Source organism: Triticum dicoccoides, chromosome 7A (assembly GCF_002162155.2).
Source record: "Triticum dicoccoides isolate Atlit2015 ecotype Zavitan chromosome 7A, WEW_v2.0, whole genome shotgun sequence".
NCBI lineage: Eukaryota > Viridiplantae > Streptophyta > Magnoliopsida > Poales > Poaceae > Triticum > Triticum dicoccoides.
Window position 1 is genome coordinate 171,286,611 of NC_041392.1, and position 21,026 is coordinate 171,307,636.

The 21,026-nt window shown below is 44.0% G+C and overlaps 2 protein-coding genes across 2 annotated transcripts; both read right to left on the reverse strand.

The window, feature by feature from the left end:
• Positions 1 to 10,884: 10,884 nt before the first annotated feature.
• Positions 10,885 to 11,459, reverse strand: LOC119327755. The gene has a single exon (XM_037600850.1). The coding sequence runs from the start codon at positions 11,374 to 11,376 to the stop codon at positions 11,146 to 11,148; it is 231 nt and encodes a 76-aa protein (XP_037456747.1). The 5' UTR covers positions 11,377 to 11,459; the 3' UTR covers positions 10,885 to 11,145.
• A 3,323-nt stretch (positions 11,460 to 14,782) lies between these two features.
• Positions 14,783 to 15,511, reverse strand: LOC119327647. Its single transcript, XM_037600739.1, has one exon. The coding sequence runs from the start codon at positions 15,424 to 15,426 to the stop codon at positions 15,178 to 15,180; it is 249 nt and encodes an 82-aa protein (XP_037456636.1). The 5' UTR covers positions 15,427 to 15,511; the 3' UTR covers positions 14,783 to 15,177.
• Positions 15,512 to 21,026: the final 5,515 nt, after the last annotated feature.

Consider the following 21,026-nt stretch of genomic DNA (forward strand, 5'->3'; position numbering starts at 1 on the left):
TCCTCCTATATATACCTAAGTACCCCCAAACGATCAGAGACGGAGCCAAAGATGAAGATAAAGATGAAGATCATGAATTCTATGCTTTGTGTGATCCACCTTTATAAGAGCGTGTTCTCCTAGTTTCCATGATAATAAAGATGAAGATCTAAAAGTTATTGATGTGTCCCCTATTAAATCTTTATTTTGCAATATGAATCTTGATAATGATGGGACTGAATATGATCCACCTTTACCTATAAGGTGTTCCAAAAATTCGGAGTTTTTAGATATTGATGCTAAATTTGATAAAAGTGGGATTGAAGAGATCAAAAATCTAGATGTTAATGAACCTACTATTTTGGATTTCAAGGAATTTAATTATGATAGCTACTCTTTGATAGATTGTATTTCGTTGTTGCAATCCATGCTAAATTCTCCCCATGCTTATAGTCAAAATAAAGCTTTTACCAAACATATCGTTGATGCTTTGATGGAATCTTATGAAGTAAAACTTGAGTTGGAAGTTTCTATCCCTAGAAAACTTTATGATGAGTGGGAACCAACTATTAAAATTAAAATTAAAGATCATGAATTCTATGCTTTGTGTGATTTAGGTGCTAGTGTTTCCACGATTCCAAATACTTTGTGTGATTTGTTAGGTTTCCGTGATTTTGATGATTGCTCTTTAAACTTGCACCTTGCGGATTCCACTATTAAGAAACCTATGGGAAGAATTAATGATCTTATTATTGTTGCAAATAGGAACTATGTGCCCGTAGATTTTATTGTTCTTGATATATATTGCAATCCTTCATGTCCTATTATTCTTGGTAGACCTTTCCTTAGAACGATTGGTGCAATTATTGATATGAAAGAAGGAAATATTAGATTCCAATTTCCGTTAAGGAAATGCATGGAACACGTTCCTAGAAAGAAAATTAAATTACCTTATGAATCTATTATGAGAGCCACTTATGGATTGCCTACCAAAGATGGCAATACCTGGATCTATCCTTGCTTTTATGCCTAGCTAGGGGCGTTAAACGATAGCGCTTGTTCGGAGGCAACCCAATTTTATTTTTATTCCTTGCCTTTTGCTCCTGTTTAGTAATAAATAATTTATCTAGCCTCTGTTTTGGTTGTGTTTTTGTGTGTTTAGTTAGTGTTTGTGCCAAGTAGAACCGTTGGGAAGACTTGGCGAAAGTCTTGTTAATCTTGTTGTAAAAAATAGAAACTTTAGTGCTCACGAGAACTGCTGCCATTTTTATTTGTAAAGTTCTATTTAGTAAATTCTTTTTGAAGATGATTAATAGATAAATTCCTCACGTCCAAAAATTTATTTTAGAATTTTGGGGCTCCAGATCTTGCGCTAGCTACAGATTACTACAGACTGTTCTGTTTTTGATAGATTCTGTTTTTGTGTATTGTTTTCTTATTTTGATGAATCTATGGCTAGTAAAGAGTTTATAAACCATAGAGAAGTTGGAATACAGTAGGTTTAACACCAATATAAATAAAGAGTGAGTTCATTACAATACCTTGAAGTGGTCTTTTGTTTTCTTTCGCTAACGGAGCTCACGAGATTTTCTACTTTAAGTTTTGTGTTGTGAAGTTTTCAAGTTTTGGGTAAGGATTTGATGGATTATGGAACAAGGAGTGGCAAGAGCCTAAGCTTGGGGATGCCCATGGCACCCCCAAGATAATCTAAGGATACCAAAAAGCCAAAGCTTGGGGATGCCCCGGAAGGCATCCCCTCTTTCGTCTACTTCCATCGGTAACTTTACTTGGAGCTATATTTTCATTCACCACATGATATATGTTTTGCTTGGAGCGTCTTGTATGATTTGAGTCTTTGCTTTTTAGTTTGCCACAATCATCTTTTCTGTACACACCTTTTGAGAGAGACACACATGATTCAAAAATTATTAGAATACTCTATGTGCTTCACTTATATCTTTTGAGTTATATAATTTTGCTCTAGTACTTCACTTATATCTTTTAGAGCACGGTGGTGGATTTGTTTTATAGAAACTATTGATCTCTCATGCTTCACTTAGATTATTTTGAGAGTCTTAAATAGCATGGTAATTTTCTTAAATAATCCTAATATGCTAGGTATTCAAGATTAGTAAAAACTTTCTTATGAGTGTTTTGAATACTAAGAGAAGTTTGATGCTTGATGATTGTTTTGAGATATGGAGGTAGTGATATTAAAGTTGTGCTAGTTGAGTAGTTGTGAAATTGAGAAATACTTGTGTTGAAGTTTGCAAGTCCCGTAGCATGCACGTATGGTAAACGTTATGTAACAAATTTGAAACATGAGGTGTTCTTTGATTGTCCTCCTTATGAATGGCGGTCGGGGACGAGCGATGGTCTTTTCCTACCAATCTATCCCCCTAGGAGCATGTGTGTAGTGCTTGGTTTTTGATGACTTGTAGATTTTTGTAATAAGTATGTGAGTTCTTTATGACTAATGTTGAGTCCATGGATTATACGCACTCTCAGCTTTCCATCATTGCTAGCCTCTTCGGTACCGTGCATTGCCCTTTCTCACATTGAGAATTGCTGCAAACTTCACCGGTGCATCCAAACCCCGTGATATGATACGCTCTTTCACACATAAACCTCCTTATATCTTCCTCAAAACAGCCACCATACCTACCTATTATGGCATTTCCATTCCGAGATATATTGCCATGCAACTTTCCACCATCCCGTTTATCATGACATGTTCATCATTGTCATATTGTTTAGCATGATCATGTAGTTGACATAGTATTTATGGCAAAGCCACCGTTCATAATTCTTTCATACATGTCACTCTTGGTTCATTGCATATCCCGGTACACCGCCGGAGGCATTCATATAGAGGCATACCTTGTTCTAGTATCGAGTTGTAATCATTGAGTTATAAATAAATAGAAGTGTGATGATCATCATTCAATAGAGCATTGTCCCAATAAAAAAGAGAAAGGCCAAAAAAAGAAGAAGGCCAAAAAAAGGAAATGACTAGGGACAATGCTACTATCCTTTTTCCACACTTGTGCTTCAAAGTAGCACCATGATCTTCATGATAGAGAGTCTCTTGTTTTGTCACTTTCATATACTAGTGGGAATTTTTTTCATTATAGAACTTGGCTTGTATATTCCAACAATGGGCCTCCTCAAGTGCCCTAGGTCTTCGTAAGCAAGCAAGTTGGATGCACACCCACTAGTTTCTTTTGTTGAGATTTCATACATTTATAGCTCTAGTGCATCTGTTGCATGGCAATCCCTACTCCTTGCATTAACATCAATCGATGGGCATCTCCATAGCTCATTGATTAGCCTCGTTGATGTGAGACTTTCTCCTTTTTGTCTTCTCCACATAACCCCCATCATTATACTCTATTCCACCCATAGTGCTATATACATGGCTCACGCTCATGTATTGCGTGAAGGTTTATAAAGTTTGAGATTACTAAAGTATGAAACAATTGCTTGGCTTGTCATCGGGGTTGTGCATGATGAAAGCATTCTTGTGTGACGAAAATGGAGCATGAATAAACTATATGATTTTGTAGGGATGAACTTTCTTTGGCCATGTTATTTTGAGAAGACATAATTGCTTGGTTAGTATGCTTGAAGTATTATTATTTCTATGTCAATATTAAACGTTTATCTTGAATCTTTTGGATCTGAATATTCATGCCACAATTAAGAAGGATTACATTGAAATTATGCCTAGTACCATTCCACATCAAAAATTTTGTTTTTATCATTTACCTTCTCGAGGACGAGCAGGAATTAAGCTTCGGGATGCTTGATACGTCTCCAATGTATCTATAATTTTTGATTGCTCCATGCTATATTATCTTCTGTTTTGGACATTATTGGGCTTTATTATTCACTTTTATATTATTTTTGGGACTAACCTATTAACCAGAGGCCCAGCCCAGAATTGCTGTTTTTTGCCTATTTCAGAGTTTCGCATAAAAAGAATATCAAATGGAGTCCAAACGGAATGAAACCTTCGGGAACGTGATTTTCGGAACAATATCTCAATACAAAGTTCTCCCCCTCTCTTGTGGAGATCTATTCGATGTAATCTTCTTTTGCGGTGTGTTTGTTGAGACCGATGAATTGTCGGTTTATGATCAAGTTTATCTATGAACAATATTTGAATCTTCTGTGAATTCTTTTATGTATGATTGGTTATCTTTGCAAGTCTCTTCGAATTATCAGTTTGGTTTGGCCTACTAGATTGATCTTTCTTGCAATGGGAGAAGTGCTTAGCTTTGGGTTCAATCTTGCGGTGTCCTTTCCCAGTGACAGTAGGGGTAACAAGGCATGTATTGTATTGTTGCCATCGAGGATAACAAGATGGGGTTTATATCATATTGCATGAGTTTATCCCTCTACATCATGTCATCTTGCTTAAAGCGTTATCTGTTCTTATGAACTTAATACTCTAGATGCATGCTAGATAGCGGTCGATGTGTGGAGTAATAGTAGTAGATGCAGGCAGGAGTCGGTCTACTTGTCTCGGACGTGATGCCTATATACATTGATCATACCTAGATATTCTCATAACTATGCTCAATCCTGTCAATTGCTCAATAGTAATTTGTTAACCCTCCGTAAAATACTTATACTCTTGAGAGAAGCTACTAGTGAAACCTATGGCCCCGGGGTCTATCTTCCATCATATTAATCTTCCAACACTTAGTTATTTTCATTGCCTTTTATTTTATTTTGCATATTTATCATAAAAATACCAAAAATATTATCTTATCATATCTATCAGATCTCACTCTCGTAAGTGACCGTGTAGGGATTGACAACCCCTTATCGCGTTGGTTGCGAGGATTTATTTGTTTTGTGTAGGTGCAAGGGACTCGCACATAGCCTCCTACTGGATTGATACCTTGGTTCTCAAAAATTGAGGGAAATACTTACGCTACTTTGCTGCATCACCCTTTCCTCTTCAAGGGAAAACCAACGAAGTGCTCAAGAGGTAGCAAAGACATCTGACACTCCATTATTAAGCCGAACAGAGAGCTTGACAGAATTAACACAGTTCATAATCATCTCAATCCACCTCCTCGACAAGCCCAATTTAGACATCATAGATTCTAGAAAAGCCCATTGTACCCAGTCATATGCCTTTGTCATATCCAGTTTTACTGCACATAGGCACATTTTCCGTTTCCTCTATCTGATGGAATGTATACACCCATAAGAGATAAGGACACTATCCTTGATCAGCGGTCCTGGCACAAAAGCACTTTGCTTCTCAGAGATAAGAATTGGCAAGACGTCATTAAACCGGTTAGCCAAAACTTTAGCCGCTATCTCAAAACTTTTGAACACTATGTGACTTAATTTATTAATTTACAATAGGTTTGAAGATACTAAAACAAATTATTAATTTACAACAGGTTTGAAGGTACAAAAAAACACCGCTAACAAATAGACATCGCAAAAAATAGACATCATATGGCTGTGTGCATCACACAATGCAGAGGCCAAGTGTTTCGACCTCCTTTTCAAAAAGGAAAGCAAATAGACATCGTAAAGAAAGGTTGACCAAGTAAAACCAAAAGTTGCATCAAAGATCGTTAAAGTTGACAGCTCTACATCGCGAATAATTTGTCATGTCTAACTCCTTCTTTTACGTCTCAACGTTCCAACTAGCCTGCGGTGAAGAAACAAACAACACAAAACCAAATTTGCACAACCTAGACTAATTGAAAAGTGTAAAGAGCCTACGGTATTGAACAGATTATGACCGATGAGACACCCTAAGTGAAGCATCGTCTATTAGATGACACGTCCTTTGTACAACGGAGGCGCTTGCTTGACCTTAAACTAAGGCCCTTGACAATTTAGAACTACAAGTTCGAAGCAAAAACAAAAAAAGGTTTGATACAAGGTCGTAAATGATCGGAAATAGTGACACGACACCTATGAGAAAAGGTGAAGGAGACTACAATGATCCTCGGTTCTCCCATGGATAACTATCCGTAGCCCACCTAGACGCACGACTAGCTCCCGTGGCCGTTGTTGGCCTACGATGAGGTGGCCCATAGGGATAACATTTCTAAAGTTCATGTTATTGATAAGTCGATCCTGTCTAGGCTGATCTGTTGTCGTCCCAACAGTCTCTAGAGCTGCAGAAGCCTGACAATTTTGTACACAAGGTCAGTCGGATGTTTGAAAACACACCCTCTGTAACTGCTTTGCTACGAGTTGCCATAACGCCCAAGCTATATATAGCCGCCAAGTCAGACCAATGTAAACGTCTATCGCAGCCTAAGGTTCCTGGATAAGTTGATGGAAATTGGTGAACCCTACTTATTAAAGGAGCACCCCATGGCCTCAATAATAAAACTCCAAACAAATATTGCAACGATACAATAGAAGAGAATATTTTTACATTTTTTGTCCTCTCTACACCATATAAATTTTCCGTCTCCCGAGCCATGTCTTTTGAGGACTCCCCACTATGGATTCAGTTCTTGGCCACTTGCCACAAAATATCTTAATTTCTGCAGGGATCCGAGCTTTCCATATACCCATCACCTTGCATCGGTGCACAGTTTTAAAATTTTCTTTGTATAAGAATCCCGTGGAAAACACCCCAGAGGGTTCCAACTTCCACGAAGGTATATTCCTCCCCGATGAGAACCTTGTATTGGTTACCTCACTTTGAAGATGATGTCATTCATATGTCTCTGATTGGCCAAGTGAATGCCTAAAACTCAGAATCCGCCAATTATCCACCCCAAAGACCCATCAATAAGGCATCAGGGTTGCCCATGATGGAAAGCGGGCGTGTGTATTAATCGCGGAGTGGCTCATCACTAATTCACTGATCAAGCCAAAATTTGGCCAATTGCCCATTAAGCACCGTGAATTTATTCCCCAACCTAAGGAGAGGTTGAATTTCCCCACTGCCCTCGCATACTGTGTTGTTTTGATGTTCAAGCTAATCTCAAGCCCGCCCTGGGAAAGTTTTATTCATAAAGATCTGTTGCCAAAGTCCCCATGGCCTGACGGGATTTTCCATGCCCACTTAACAATAAAGCACCAATTCATTATCTTATTAATGATCAACCCAAGACCGTCAACCTCTTCAGGGGATCATAGGCCACTTAACCATGTGGTACTTTTATTTATCCATCTCGTCCCAGAAGAAATAGGATGACACTTTGTCTAAATTTTCATGAACCCCATCTTCCAAGAGGTAAAATCCCATTACATACATAGAAATGTTGGTGAGGTGGTGGTTAATAAGCACAAGCCTCCCTCCTGAGACAAGGATCGTGCCTTGCCATGGCTCAACCCTACCGACCACCTTGCCCACTATCGGCTCAAATCCACAATTCTCAAGGCACGGTTAGAAATGGGCATGCCTAGGTATGCGATGAGAATGGACCATCTTGCAGTTCATCATCTGTGCATCCCTAAGTTGCCATTCAAGGTCATCCTTAGTGATAATAGCCACACTCTTTGAATTTATTAAGTCCTAACATGGACTCAAAGCACATGAGGAGGAACTTAAGATCAGTAATCCCAGTCAAAGAGTTTCGGATGAGGATTAGTGCATCATCTGCATATTATAGATGCGAGAGTGTTCCAAGCACCACCATGGACGCAACTCCCTGAATATGACCCGCTTCTTTAGTGCAATCAAGCATTGCTGCCAAAGCATCGAAAACTATGATGAATAGAAGGGGCGACCATAGGTTACCCTGTTGTACCCCCGCACATTCCTAAAGGATGGCCCAACCTCGCCTTTAATGTAACATGATGCTAGCATCCATGATTTATCATGAATATTTGTGTTTGTCATTACTACTTTGGAATATGCTACTAGTGAACATATGAGCTCCGGTCCAATTTCCTCCATAAGAAGCCTTCCAGACACATTTATAGATGCCTTTTTATTTCTAGTTATTATTTAGTTCAAAATATATAAATACTTCCAAACACATTATCTGCTCATAACTTGTTGCAACTAGCAAGATTAGTGCAACTGTGGGTTCTTAATTTGTTTTGCAGTTCTTGTCTCTGTTGTTTTTTTTTTGAAACAATGAGCATGCCTCGTCGACTTCCATTAAAGAAACTGCCAATATTTCACAAGGATAAGAAAGAGGCGATAAGAATTAAAACAGAGGGAGCCAAATAGGTACCACACAGGGCCCTGCCACCTCAAAAGAATGATAATAGAAAGCGAGATATGTTTCCAAAAGCGAGACTCAAACTGAAATGTAGCATCACGACAACTGAAACCAGATCCACAAAGGCTAGTACAACAAGCATACAAGAAAGGGATGAAAAAGGAGAAACAAGCAGTGTTATCTCTATGGATTGATACTTGGTTCCTCAATTGAGGGAAGGTTACCACTTGTTGTAAACCTCTACACTTTGAGGCCTAACAATTGTTGCCTAGTGATAGTTCATTTGAGTAGCAGCATGTCGTCGAAGAGACAAGAGCATGATGACTGTGGCACTCACTGTTGCATCTCGTGTGGTTCAAGGCCGAACTACACAACACATGTGCCCCACCGCCATCGGGGCCCATTTTTTGCCAATGCCTAGATCAGGGAGTCACCATTGTCGTCATTGGGTCGAGCTCACGGAGGAAGCACACACAGAGAGATGTCCAAGAAGACATTGTGGGGTTAGCATTGTTGAGGTTGATCTCGACTACCATCACAGGACCATAGATGGAGGTGGCAGCATCGACCATGGCTATCTAGAGCGAGGTGTTGGTGTTGGTCATAGCACGAAGGTGGCACATGGTGGAGAATTGAGGAATTAGTGGGGAAGTAGAGAAATGATTGGGGGGGAGGACTAAGGTGTTGCGCAACTTGGTGGGGGAGGATCATGATGGCTTAGGGTTAGTTTTTGGTAGGGGCTTTTATATGAAATGGCAGGAAGGGTGCTCAAGTGGCCTCGTAAGTTATTGACAGATGGATTTTGGGTTTCTTAATTAGTTGTGGACAGGAGAGCGTGGTGAGGTAGTGGGTCGTCAATGGTATCGGCCATATTTGGGGCCTATCAATGGTGACTTTTGCTATTGAAACTCTGTCGTTATTATATTTACAAAAATGGTAAACTGGCCGATGACCCCCTCTCCCCCCCCCCCTCCCCCTTCCAAAAAAATATCATATATATCGAAAAGATTCATCCCCACTAACTTATTTTCTCAACATGCAAGCATGTCACCTCACTATACAATCATGCGTGGGAAAAGACTCACTACACCATTCAACCATGCATAGGAAAAGATCCACTACACCATTCATGCGAAAAAATCCATTGAATTGTTCTACTTATATTCAACAACTATTGTTACCACTACACATAATCAAATATAATAAGTCCTTTGTATTTTGTATTTTTATTCTCATGTTATCAACCCAAATTTTCACCAACCAATTCCCGCAATAAGGCGTGGGTTATCCTCTAGTTTTCACTGGTTAAGGATATAGATTCACTGGTTAAGGATCTATATCCATAGGTCTAGGATTTTTCTTATATTGATTTATTTATCACTTACAGGTGATCGGCTGCCCCTATGTGGTTAGCAGTATTACTGATGGGTTTCCGTGCTCATTAGTGATGAGAGCAAAGAATAGTCACGTCCATGCCAACCTCTCACATGAGAAGTTGGATCATCCATTAACATGAATCATGTTTCAACGATACTTTTCTTTGTCTTCATATTTCAGTGAGACTAATTACCCCGAGACGCGTCACGCCGGTGAAGCCTCTCGTCCAAGTCTTTGGCAACCGGGCGGCATGGACACGTTGAGGACTTGGGGCATCAGTTTTTAGCGAACAAACTCTTTTGAAATGTTGAGAAAATCCACGCTATGTCGCCAAATAAAGTTGGTCCGTACATCACTGGCTAAAGGAAGACCGAGGGTGCTGCCGGCCACCGACGAGAAAGATGAGCAGTGAGAGCATCTTCAACCACGTTTCTTTAATTTAACCTCTCAAACGTTCGCGGACGCGCTCGGTCAGTAATCGGGCATGTCCGTTTTAAGCCTCTATTTATTCATGCGTACAGCTACTCATTTTCTTTCTTATATGTCCGGTCACGTGCGTGTGATTGGTGGAGATGAAAAGAGAGAGAAAGAAAAGAATGAATAAAGAAATAGAAAAAAATGGTTCGGGGTGGGGACGTGTCCTACGTGACGGACTGACCGGGTGCGCCCGGGGTGTCCGCAAGCCCTTATATCCTCCCTATATTTGAGATGCATATGAGGGTTTGCGGACAATCCGGACGTATAGGGATGATATGAGGGGTCCAGTTAGGTCAATTTTTTACTACTTTTTACTTTTCTTTTTTGTTCGGTCAGTGATTCCTATGTCCGTCCGATTAATTTGAGAAGTCCGGCTGTAGATGCTCTAATGGCCACAGCGAGGCCGGCAGGCAGCTACGGTGAACTGAGGTCACGTTGACGCCGGTGAGGCGTCCAGCAGAGCTCGAACTGGCCCAGTTGAGCACCGCCTAGGAGGACTTTCGTTCGCCGCCAGTCAAACAAAGCCGAGAAGGACAAAACGGAAGCCCAACCAGCTGCGTACCAAGAAACGGCTGAGCCTACCATGGCCTCACACGTGGGGTCATGACACGTTCTGCCTCTTGGCCGCATGAGGCAACGGGTGACGCATGCGAATGTCAGCTTCCACTTCCAGGCATCCATTTGTCTCAAAAAAAAATACTTCCACGCATGCATACGTAGCAAAATACACGGAATTTTTCTTGGTCAAGATTTGAGAACTTATGAGGAAGTAGACTAGAGTGTCAATTCAATTCATAAACAAAGGTTGATTCTCAAAAAGAAAAATCATAAACAAAGGTTTACATATGTAATGTAAATACAAATGTATTGCTGATGCTTCTGCAGCTTGCCTATGTTTTACAGTTTTATTCAGACAGAATCCTACGTAATATATGTGTGTATTTCCTTTTGTATGTAGTATGTACAAAGTGCCAACTAGCGTAGACGTACGCGTGGGCAAAAATCACCAACAAACCAAGCAACGAATCCAATCCTACAGTCGATCACCAGAATCTACCACCGGGGTCGCCAAAAACACGTTGGAACTTCAAACACGAGAGGACGTACGCACGCCGGCCGAGCTGCGGCGCTCGGCCTCGGCCATCTACGGCGGGCAGTGGACGTTTGGGCTGTTGGTGCCGCACGACGGGCCCGGCCCGCCCAGCTGCTGCATGTACAGCCGCCGGAGCGCCTGGACCACGGCCGGCAGCGGGGTCCCTCCGGCGGCCGCCCAGTCGGCGCCCCCCAGCGGCCGCGCCTCGCCAAGCACCGCCAGCAGCACGAGCGCCGCCACGATCACCGGCAGAGCGAGCCTCATCCTCCTCGCGGCGGCCATGTCGTCAACCTTAGCTTTCTTCTAACCCTCCTCCTCTTTGCAACAAGTGTGTACGACTTGGACGCTGGGTCTTGGCAATGTGTGCAGGCAACTTTGTATGCTACGAGGTAGCTATATGGCCTATGGAATGGGTCGCGGGAGCCTATATATAATGCGCGCAGGAGAGGCGATCGACGAAGTTGCATGCCAGTTGCGTGCGGCGACTTGGTGTTTCGCGTTCGCGCGCAAGTTTGAAAAGTCAGTGGACGCGTAGGCGCGCGACCCGTCGATCGATCGATCGATATGGCGTCGTAGAATTCCATCAAAACGGTCCGTGTATACTCTTCTTCTTCGCACAATAGCTAGATGTAAGTCCCCTGAATTTAGAATTTAGGTCAATTGATTTCGCGTGAAGGAAGGAAGAGTTAGACGGAAGGAAGGAGCTCGTCGGAAAATGCTACCTCATTATTTATCTTAGGGGTGTGGGGATGATATAAGTTCATCGGAAAAAATTGGCCATTGTCGGGCTAGAAGGATGGTCGGAGACGACGGCAACGGCGGTGGGAGGCAGTTGAGGGGAGGGCGGGGAGGCGAGGCTGGCGTGCAAGCGCCGCCGGCCGTGGGCATGATGGCCGGCGGTTCGTCTGGTGGTACGTTCGGCTGGGGAAAGAAGAGCTGAAGAAAGAAGGGTTGTGTACCATTAGAGCATCTCCAACAGACGCCGAACGCGCCGCGCGCAAAAAACAGTTATAGCGCGCGCCCATCGCCTGATTTGGCGCGGCGCGCAGCGCTGGCTCCAGCAGCCGCGCTAAAAATGCAGCGCGCGCGCCGCTCCAGCAACGCGTAAAAATGCAGCGCGCGCGACACGTATGGATGTGAGGGTGGGAGGTGCGAGCGAGCGCGCGGAAGCGGTTGCAGCAAATATGCGGCGCGCGATTGCGTTTTGGTCCGCGCGCTGGACTACGTATGTCGCGCGCGCTGTTTTCGCGCGCCCGCTGAAGCAACTATTCCGATTGCGCGGGCGCTAAAATAGAGGATTTTGCGGCGCGCTAAAATAGAGAATTTTGCGACGCGGCGCTAGTTTAGCGCGCCTGTTGGAGATGCTCTTAGATTTGCATTTAACGTGCCAAACGAATCGACTCACCCTAGTTTCATTTTTCTATCGACTTACCTGTAGCCACGCCCTCTTCTTTAGTGACTTGGCAATATTAGAACGGTGGGCATCGCGAGCGCTATATCTCGCCTATATCAAGATAAATATCTTGCTAACATATTCTAAAATCAACAGTGACCAGCCTTTTTTTTCAGGAAAAAGGGAATTCATTAATTAAGTGGCAGCCATGTCTGCATTACATAGATCCGGAACCTCGTCCGGCCCAGAATGAAGCCACACCGCAATGCACTTCTTTATTCGACCAAAGTTCGCTAAAAAATGACTAACAGTATTTTATTCACGCCTCACAAGCTTAACTAATTTCCTCCGTCTGTACCTACTAGGGCAGCCAATTGTTGTCGTTTCTTAGCAATTTGATCGACCGAAACACCACTCGTTTCTTCTGGATTTTTTCATTTTTCCTTTCCTTTATTTTCTGTTTTTGGTTTTCTCTATTTGTTCATCGGTTTTCTTTATTTTTTTCATCGGGCTTCTTTGTTTCGTACATGGTTTTCATTGCGTTTTTTCTTTTCGTTTTTCTTCAATTCTTTTTGGGCTTTCACTAGCTTTTCTTTGTTTTTCCTTGGTTTTCGCCGTTTTTCTTTATTTCTTTCTCTATTTTCATTTTTTGTACTGGTTTTCTTTGGGTTTTTTCTTTTCGTTTTTCTTTGATTCTTTTTGGGCTTTCACTAGCTTTTCTTTCTGTTTTTTTCTTTGTTTTTTCCTTGGCTTTTGCCATTTTCCTTTGTTTCTTTTTCTTTTTTTCATTTTTTTGTACTGGTTTTCTTTGGTTTTATTTTTTTCTTTCGTTCCCCTTGTTTCTTTTTGGTTTTCTTCATTTTTATTTCTTTCTCTTATTGGTTTCCATCGGTTGATCCTGTCCCTTTTCGTATAGAATAGGAACATTATTATACCCACTTAAAATTTTCCCTAAATAAGAAACATTTTTTATACACGTTGAACATTTTTTAAACACATGACTAACATTTTTTTCAAAGAAATATTTGTTATGTGAACTTTTTTTCATACACGTTCTACATTTTTGTATATATCAGTAATATTTCTAATACATACATTTAACAATTTTGTATTACAATATTAACATTTTAATACATATTTTTAAGTCTATTTCTTGCATACACATTGTACATTTTTTTATACATCATGAAAATTATTTATATACATGTTTAATATATTTTTAATACATGATTAACATTTTTTACACAGTTTTTATGTCTAATGGTTTGTATACACAATTGTACACTTTTTGTATCATCGGGTATATTTTTTAAATACGTTATTTCCATACAGATTGTACATTTTTATATACATCAGAAACATTTTTGTATACACATGTAACATTTTGAAGATACATGATTAGCATTTGTTTTCAATTCTATATGTGAAGTGATTTTTAAATGGATATATCTAAAAATATAAGCAAAATGAAAACAAAATAGTAAAACAAGAAAAGAAAAAAGGTGAGGAAAAAAGGTGACCCGGGCTGGGCCGACCCATTCCGGGCGGCTGCTTGTAGCGAGGCTTCCCTATGTCTCGCTATACGCGAGACGAGGGCGCTCCGTGTGTCATGGCGCAGTAGCAAACTGCATGTGCGCACACACAGGGAAAAAAACAATCTTGCTAGGTACATAAAACCGATCTCACATCGAGGCATCTCTAATTAAATTCTCAGAAATTCCTTTGAGTCGGATTTTTTGCCCGCGCCATCCGTCCAGACGTATAGAAGGGGTTTGAAGAGTCCGGCTGTAGACGCTCTAAGTTGAAACACCGGCCGCCGACAGAAAGATGAGAATTGATGGCTGCGGTGAGGCCGGCAGCTGCTATCGTGGAACTGAGGCCATGCTGGCGTCCAGCGGGAGATCGAACTGGCCCGGGTGAGCACCGCCTACGACTTGTGTTCGCCGCCAGCCAAACAAGCCGAGAGAGAAGGACAAAATGGAGCCGAGGTGCCCAATTACTTCCGAGAAACGGTTGACGCCACGGTAGGCATACACGTGGCGTCGTGAAAAGTTCTGCCTTTTGGCCTCATGAGGCCACGAGTGACGCACGCGAATGTCAGCTTCCACTTCCACGCAAGTGCAATGAAGGTCTCTGTAAGAAGAAAAACACTTCCAGGCATGCGTGAACGGTGAACAGGTGGCACGTTTTTGTTGATCCACGAACCCAAATCAGAGCACATAACTTTCTTTTTTTGTTTGAGTTAGAGTACATAACTGTGCTTTGTTAAGATTTGACAAATTATCACAAAGCATATATAATATGTATCACTTTATAGAGAAAGGTATATACATGTGTTGCTGGTACACTTTCGCAGCTTGCCTATGTTTTATTCAAAAACAAAAAGATCCTACCAAGTATACGAGTATGTTTTCTTCTGTACAAATCAACACCCGGCGAAAGCGAAAACCACGCGCGGGCAACGAAAAAATCTCCAAGAAACCAACCAACGAATTCAACCAATCAAACCATGTCGACCGCCGGCGGCTAGTCGGCCGGCCTAGCTAGCTAGGGAAAAAGAACATGCGCACACTGTGAGCCCGCCATCGCCGCCCGGGCTGGTCCGTCAAAAACAAGCTTGAACCCGAGAGAGGAGGGAGGGAGGGGGTGGTCGTGGAGGACGGCCGGGTCTCGCCGCCCGGCCTCGGCCTCTACGGCGGGCAGGGGACGTTGGGGCTGTTGGTGGTGCAGGAGGCGCCTGGCCCGCCCAGCCGCTGCGTGTACAGCCGCCGGAGCGCCTGGGCCATGGTCGCCGACGCGCCCGGCAGCGGGGTCCCTCCGGCGGCCGCCCAGTCGGCGCCGCCCAGCGGCCGCGCCGCCTCGCCGAGGACCGCCAGAAGCAGCAGCGCCGCCACGAGCACCGGCACGGCGAGCCTCATCGTCCTCCTCGCGACGGCCATCGATCCCGTCAACCTTGGCTTCCTTCTTCTCCCTTTAGAACAAGCTTGTAGGGGGCTGCACGACGCTGGGTTTTGGCAATGTCGTCGAGATGTAATTCTTCGACGAGGTGGTAGTAGCTTGGAATGAACGGGCGGCGCCTATATATAACGCAGGCAGGGGAGAAGAGGCAGTCGATGGAGCTAGCGAGGCGTGGAGACTAGGCAGGAAGTTGCATGCCGGTTACGTGCGGCGACCTGGCTTTCGCGCGTCCGTCCCGTTTGATGAAAAGTCAATATGCGCGCGGCACGCAGGGCCGGCGAGCGCGCGCGGTCCGTATCGGGCATTCCCTCGTAGAATTCCATCGTCGAAACGAAAGCGATCCGTTCTTCTTCCTACCCCGCGGTGCGTTCGTGCGCGCGCGCGCATGGAGAGGTAGCAAACTGCGCGCGCACGAAGAAGCGTCGAAGGCACGAGCGTGTCGCACGTCTTGACCAGAGCATGATGCATGGGAACAAATGCGTACAATGTACCTGTTGCCTGCAGCAAAAATACATTTATATTTTTCTTGTAACAAACTTCCTTCTGTACATATATGTTTTTTTAGGGGAGCTCCATATATGTTAACATACGTGGAAATGTGGTTTACTTTGACCAGGGAAACGCCTTGGGGGCCAAGGCACTAGGCAGGGGTCTAGTTTGACCTAGCGTTCAACAGGGACTGTGCGTACTTAATTTAGGGAGAAGCTTAATTTAGTTTGTCGTCGACACTGTGTAGTACTGGGGTCGTCTCCGATACGTGCCTGTCAACTGATACGGTCAAAACATTTGAATTCCGTCCTGAACTTGGCCTGAATTCTCAATGTTTATCCGGAGTCGATCCCACCCTAGCCAATTTCCAAGAAACTGCTCAAAACCTTGCCACCGTCTGTTACCATGCTCGCACCTTTTTCGAAGCATCTTACATAGTAGGAGTACGTGTGATAATTGTTAAGCTGCTCAAGCTACCTAGCTTGCAGGAGCAAAACTCGCATCTGTTAGTTGTGAGAGTTGAAACCGGCGGCCAGAGTTGAGGAGCGACACGGTTTCGGGCAAATGGCAAATTACATTCCTGCGTGCGTATGGTGCCACCGTGGAGATCTCCTAGTTGAAAAACACCGTACGTGTGTCGTGTGGCCGTGATTGTTTTTTTGTATTTGCAGTTACCTATAATGCAGTACGTAAAAACTATATTATGCTCTTTTCTTATCATTAACAAGTGATGGTGTCGATCCAACTTTGTCAAGACCCACGACCAGTTGAGAGGAAGAGATTGTGACTTGTAAAACTCTGTGTCCGACGCGCGTGAGCATGCGCCATGAATTTGCTGCACGGCCGGCCGTCTTTGACCTGCGGTGGAGTAGGTCGGAGGCAGGAAAAACACGACCAAGCTGTCTCAACTTCGGGGATCATCAGAGGAACTCTACCGCGGCCGGGAGAATTTTCTCTTCTCCCGAGGTAACTGTAGCAATCAATCAAATAATTGTACATCCTGGATGAGACAAGACTACGTAGTACGGTTGGGCCGGCCGGGCTCGATTCCAGCTTTGATGGAAGGGTGCTTTGGAGTGTCAATTCTTCATCACCGCCCTGCGCGACAGGTAACATGCTACTGGTCGCGTAACTACTTGCTGGTTGAATGCAAGTGCAACAGCGGCACTGCCTCGACTCAGCTGCTGAACACGGCCGGCGACGACCCAGCCAGAACATGGCATGGTTTAACTCAATCTCATCTCGGTTTGTGTTGTGTTGCTCCCTTGTCCCTCTCTCTGTGGTAGAAATTGCCGAGATCGCTTTTACCCGAGGCGTGAGAATGTGATTTCCCTATCGCCGACCACAGAAGGTTTTTTTCAAAATTAGAATAGCCCTAGACTTTTCCATGACTACATGTATGGTTTCCGCTGACTTCACATTGACTTTCGGTCGTACTACTAGAAGAAAACAGTAGGCAGGAGCAGGTCAGCATGGATACATCAAATTCATGGCTGTCGTCAACTGACTGACACCACCGGCACCCTCCGCTTCCTGTTCAATCAACACATGAGCGACATCAGTTCCAGCATTTTCTGAGAATGTTGCTCGGGACCATGGTTCATCACACCATTCATCCTCCAAGTTCAAGACCGTTTCCTGGGATATGTATGCGCAAATCTTCTTGCGCTGTATAACTACAAGGTAGGTGTCATCAACGGAAGCATTTACATCATAAACGAGGCAATTATGTACGTACGCCCCTTGCCATCAAAATATTCGAGCTGGATCATTACCATGCTGCCAAACCTGACGCACAACTGCTCCTAGTACTTGTTAGGTCTGCTTTCAAGACTTTGGAACAGCAGGTGCCGCACTAGCATGGACCTGACGTAGGCAATCAACACAAGCGCTCCATTCTCTTTGACCTCTCGCGAACGAGTTTGAAAAATCATTGCGCGATCCATGGATCAGTCGATATGGCGTCGTAGAATTCCATCAAAACGAACCATGCATGCATCCGTCGTCTCCTTGACGGCCAGGTAATGTGATGGCACAATTTTGTGTGCCATGGCGCGCGGTACGGTAACAAACTGCATGCGCCGCCTCGCAGGGGCGAACAAAGGTCGAAGGCAGAAGCGTGCCGTGTTGACCAGAGCAAGCGCTATATACATCCATGGCAAAGTGCCGGTGAGCTCGCGCAGCGGCCGGCCGTTTCGGTCAGCCGGCAGACCGGTTAGTTAGCTCGCCGGCACGCGCGGTGCCGGTGCGAGCTCGTGAGTTCCGACGAGTGATGACAATGTAGTAGGAGTGTACGTGCTATATTTCCTTAAGATTAAGAAACAAAATCTTTTTTTTCATCCCTAAAAAGCTTCATTTCTGTTAAATTTTCTCATTCAAGATTTCAAACTACCCTTACGAAGCGTATGGCTCCATACTACATATTTCAATCGCTCGTCCGGAGGGGCAACGAAAGCACTCCAGCTACGAGGAATTATTATTATTATTATTATTATTATTATTATTATTATTATTATTATTATTATTATTATTATTATTATTATTATCAAGAGAGAGGAAATGGGGTTTGACCAGGAAAACGCCTTGAGAGCCAAGGCAGATTTGGGGTCTAGCTAGCTACTAACTCCATGGAGATCGATGGAGACGTACTTAATTAGGCCGGAAAGCTTTGCTTCGCCATCGGTTATGCGTGCTCCGGTCGTCCGTGACACGTACAGCTCCACTGTTACGGTCAAAATCAAAGCTCAGGAATTCCCTTTCCCTGCGCGCGCGCGCGTCGCGTTGCATGGAATTTTCAAGCATGCACGCACGCACGCATGCATTCAGCTCCGTCCTTGTAGTACCACGAACTTGGCCTGAATTTTCACGATCGACCGCACGAGCGGCGTGCTCGTCCAAAGTCAAAACCCTAGCTAACTTCCAAGAAAATGCTCAAAACTTGGCAAAAAGTTGGTTATGGGGTCACATTTTTCGCAGTGTCTTACGTGTGATAAGCCGCTCCGTCACTACTCCACATGGCTTGCACGAGCAAAACTCCACTTAGACGTAGTGTTTCTTATTTGGAATGCGCCGGAGTTCAAGGGCGACACGATATCTGGTAGTAAGTGGCATTAGCTACTGTTTGCCAGCTGACTCTGGTCTAAACTTTTGTCTTCACCACCATAGCTCAATATTTGACCCCATAGCTAAGGCCAAGAATGTGCTACAACTGCAATTTATTTTCCATGCTAAATGTAAATTTGGGTTTGATGATGTGCAAGCTCAGGTGGCTGAGATTCATGAGAATTTTCGGTGCCGTTCTGCTAGCATAACCATATTTAAAGAATTGTTATGCTTGCATGTTGGCAGCACAAGAGCAACCTACGACCATTTCCTGGGAGAGGAGATCGTGACTTGTAAAACTCTCGGTCGGAAGCGCGTGATATGCCATGCCATGCCATGGATTTCAACGCTCCGAGAGAATGCTGCTCCGCTGATCATCTTGACTCGCCGTTGCCGATGCAGTAGGTCGCAGGCAGGAACACGGACCAAGTTGGCCTCAACCAACTTGGCCTTGGCGAGATGTAGAATTCTACTGCAACTTGAAGCATTTTTCTTCCGAGAAAACACTAGAGTGTACAGCAGCAATCAATCAAGCGACCTGGAGTCAATTGCCCTGGATGAGACGGCACTGTGACTGTGTCACTGTTACTGGTGACCGGACCAAGTTCCGGCTTCAAGGACGGGCAGCAATATTTAAGCAGTGATGATAGCATGTGAACAATGCAGGTTAGCCATGGACTCAGTACTAGTCTTGCTTACTACTAGTTGAATTCTTCGTCACAATCACGACTCAGTACTATGCACCCGCTTAAGAGCTAGTCTAGTAGAGCCCTCAAACCTTTAAACCCCTAAAAATAACTGTTTTTTTACAGTCTAGCCAACCGCGCGAAGCTTATGGATCAGAGGAGAGGGTCGAAGATGGGGCGACTCACCATCTACCGGAACCGCGCTCTCGGACACGAGCATTTGATGCAAGACTACTTTGCGGAGGTACCTACATACCCTCCTCGTCTCTTCTGCAGAAGGTACCGAATGCGTCGTAGTTTGTTTGTGAAGATTGTCACCGATTGTGAGGCCGCCTCCGATTACTTTAAACGTCGCAGATCCGCCGACGGTATCATGGGGTTTAGTGCATATCAAAAGATATCGGCGGCAATGTGGGTACTCGCTTATGGCATACCCGCGGATTATACCGACGAGTCCGTCCGTAGGTTTGCCAAGTTGGTCATCCGGTTGTATGGTGAGCAGTATCTTCGGGCACCAAACGAGGAAGATACAAAGAGATTAATGGAAATGAATGAAAAAAAGGGATGGCCGGGGATGCTTGGTAGTCTTGATTGCATGCATTGGAGGTGGAAAAATTGCCCAAAGGCATGGCACGGAATGTATTGCAGTAAAAGCCATGATGCTATCATTGTGCTTGAGGCCGTAGCATCGGAGGACACATGGATTTGGCATGCATTCTTTGGGTTGCCGGGAACACTCAATGATATCAATGTCCTCAATAGATCTCCTTTGTTCAAAAGATTAATTTCTGGGGATGCTTCAACATGCAACTACAAAATCATGGACAATGAGTACTCAATGGGATACCATCTCACCGATGGCATCTATCCCGAATGGGCAACTCTTGTGAAGTCCATCAAGGAGAAAAATGGGGTGCCCTTAACAAGAAAAGAGGCTCATTTCACCAAGGCACAAGAGGCAGACCGCAAGGATATTGAGAGAGCTTTCGGTGTTTTGCAAGCAAGGTTTGCCATAGTTCGGGTCCAGCTCGGTTTTGGGACAAAAAAACCTTGGTGAACATCATGAAATGTTGTGTGATTCTACACAACATGATCCTAAAGGATGAGAGAGGGTTAAACCTCCCTTGTTTCTATGACAATGTTGGTACCCGTGTGCAACCGGAAAGAAACCCTTCTCGCATACATGTTTTTCTTCAAGCACATCGTGAGATTGAGGATGCAACCTCTCATGGTCGGCTCCGGGATGATCTAGTAGAGCACCACTGGCAGTTGGATGGACGGCGCATTGGCCCATGATGTATCTT

Coding starts and splice junctions, on each gene's coding strand:
- LOC119327755 (XM_037600850.1), bottom strand. CDS start 11,376: ATGGCCGCCGCGAGGAGGATGAGGCTCGCTCTGCCGGTGATCGTGGCG.
- LOC119327647 (XM_037600739.1), bottom strand. CDS start 15,426: ATGGCCGTCGCGAGGAGGACGATGAGGCTCGCCGTGCCGGTGCTCGTG.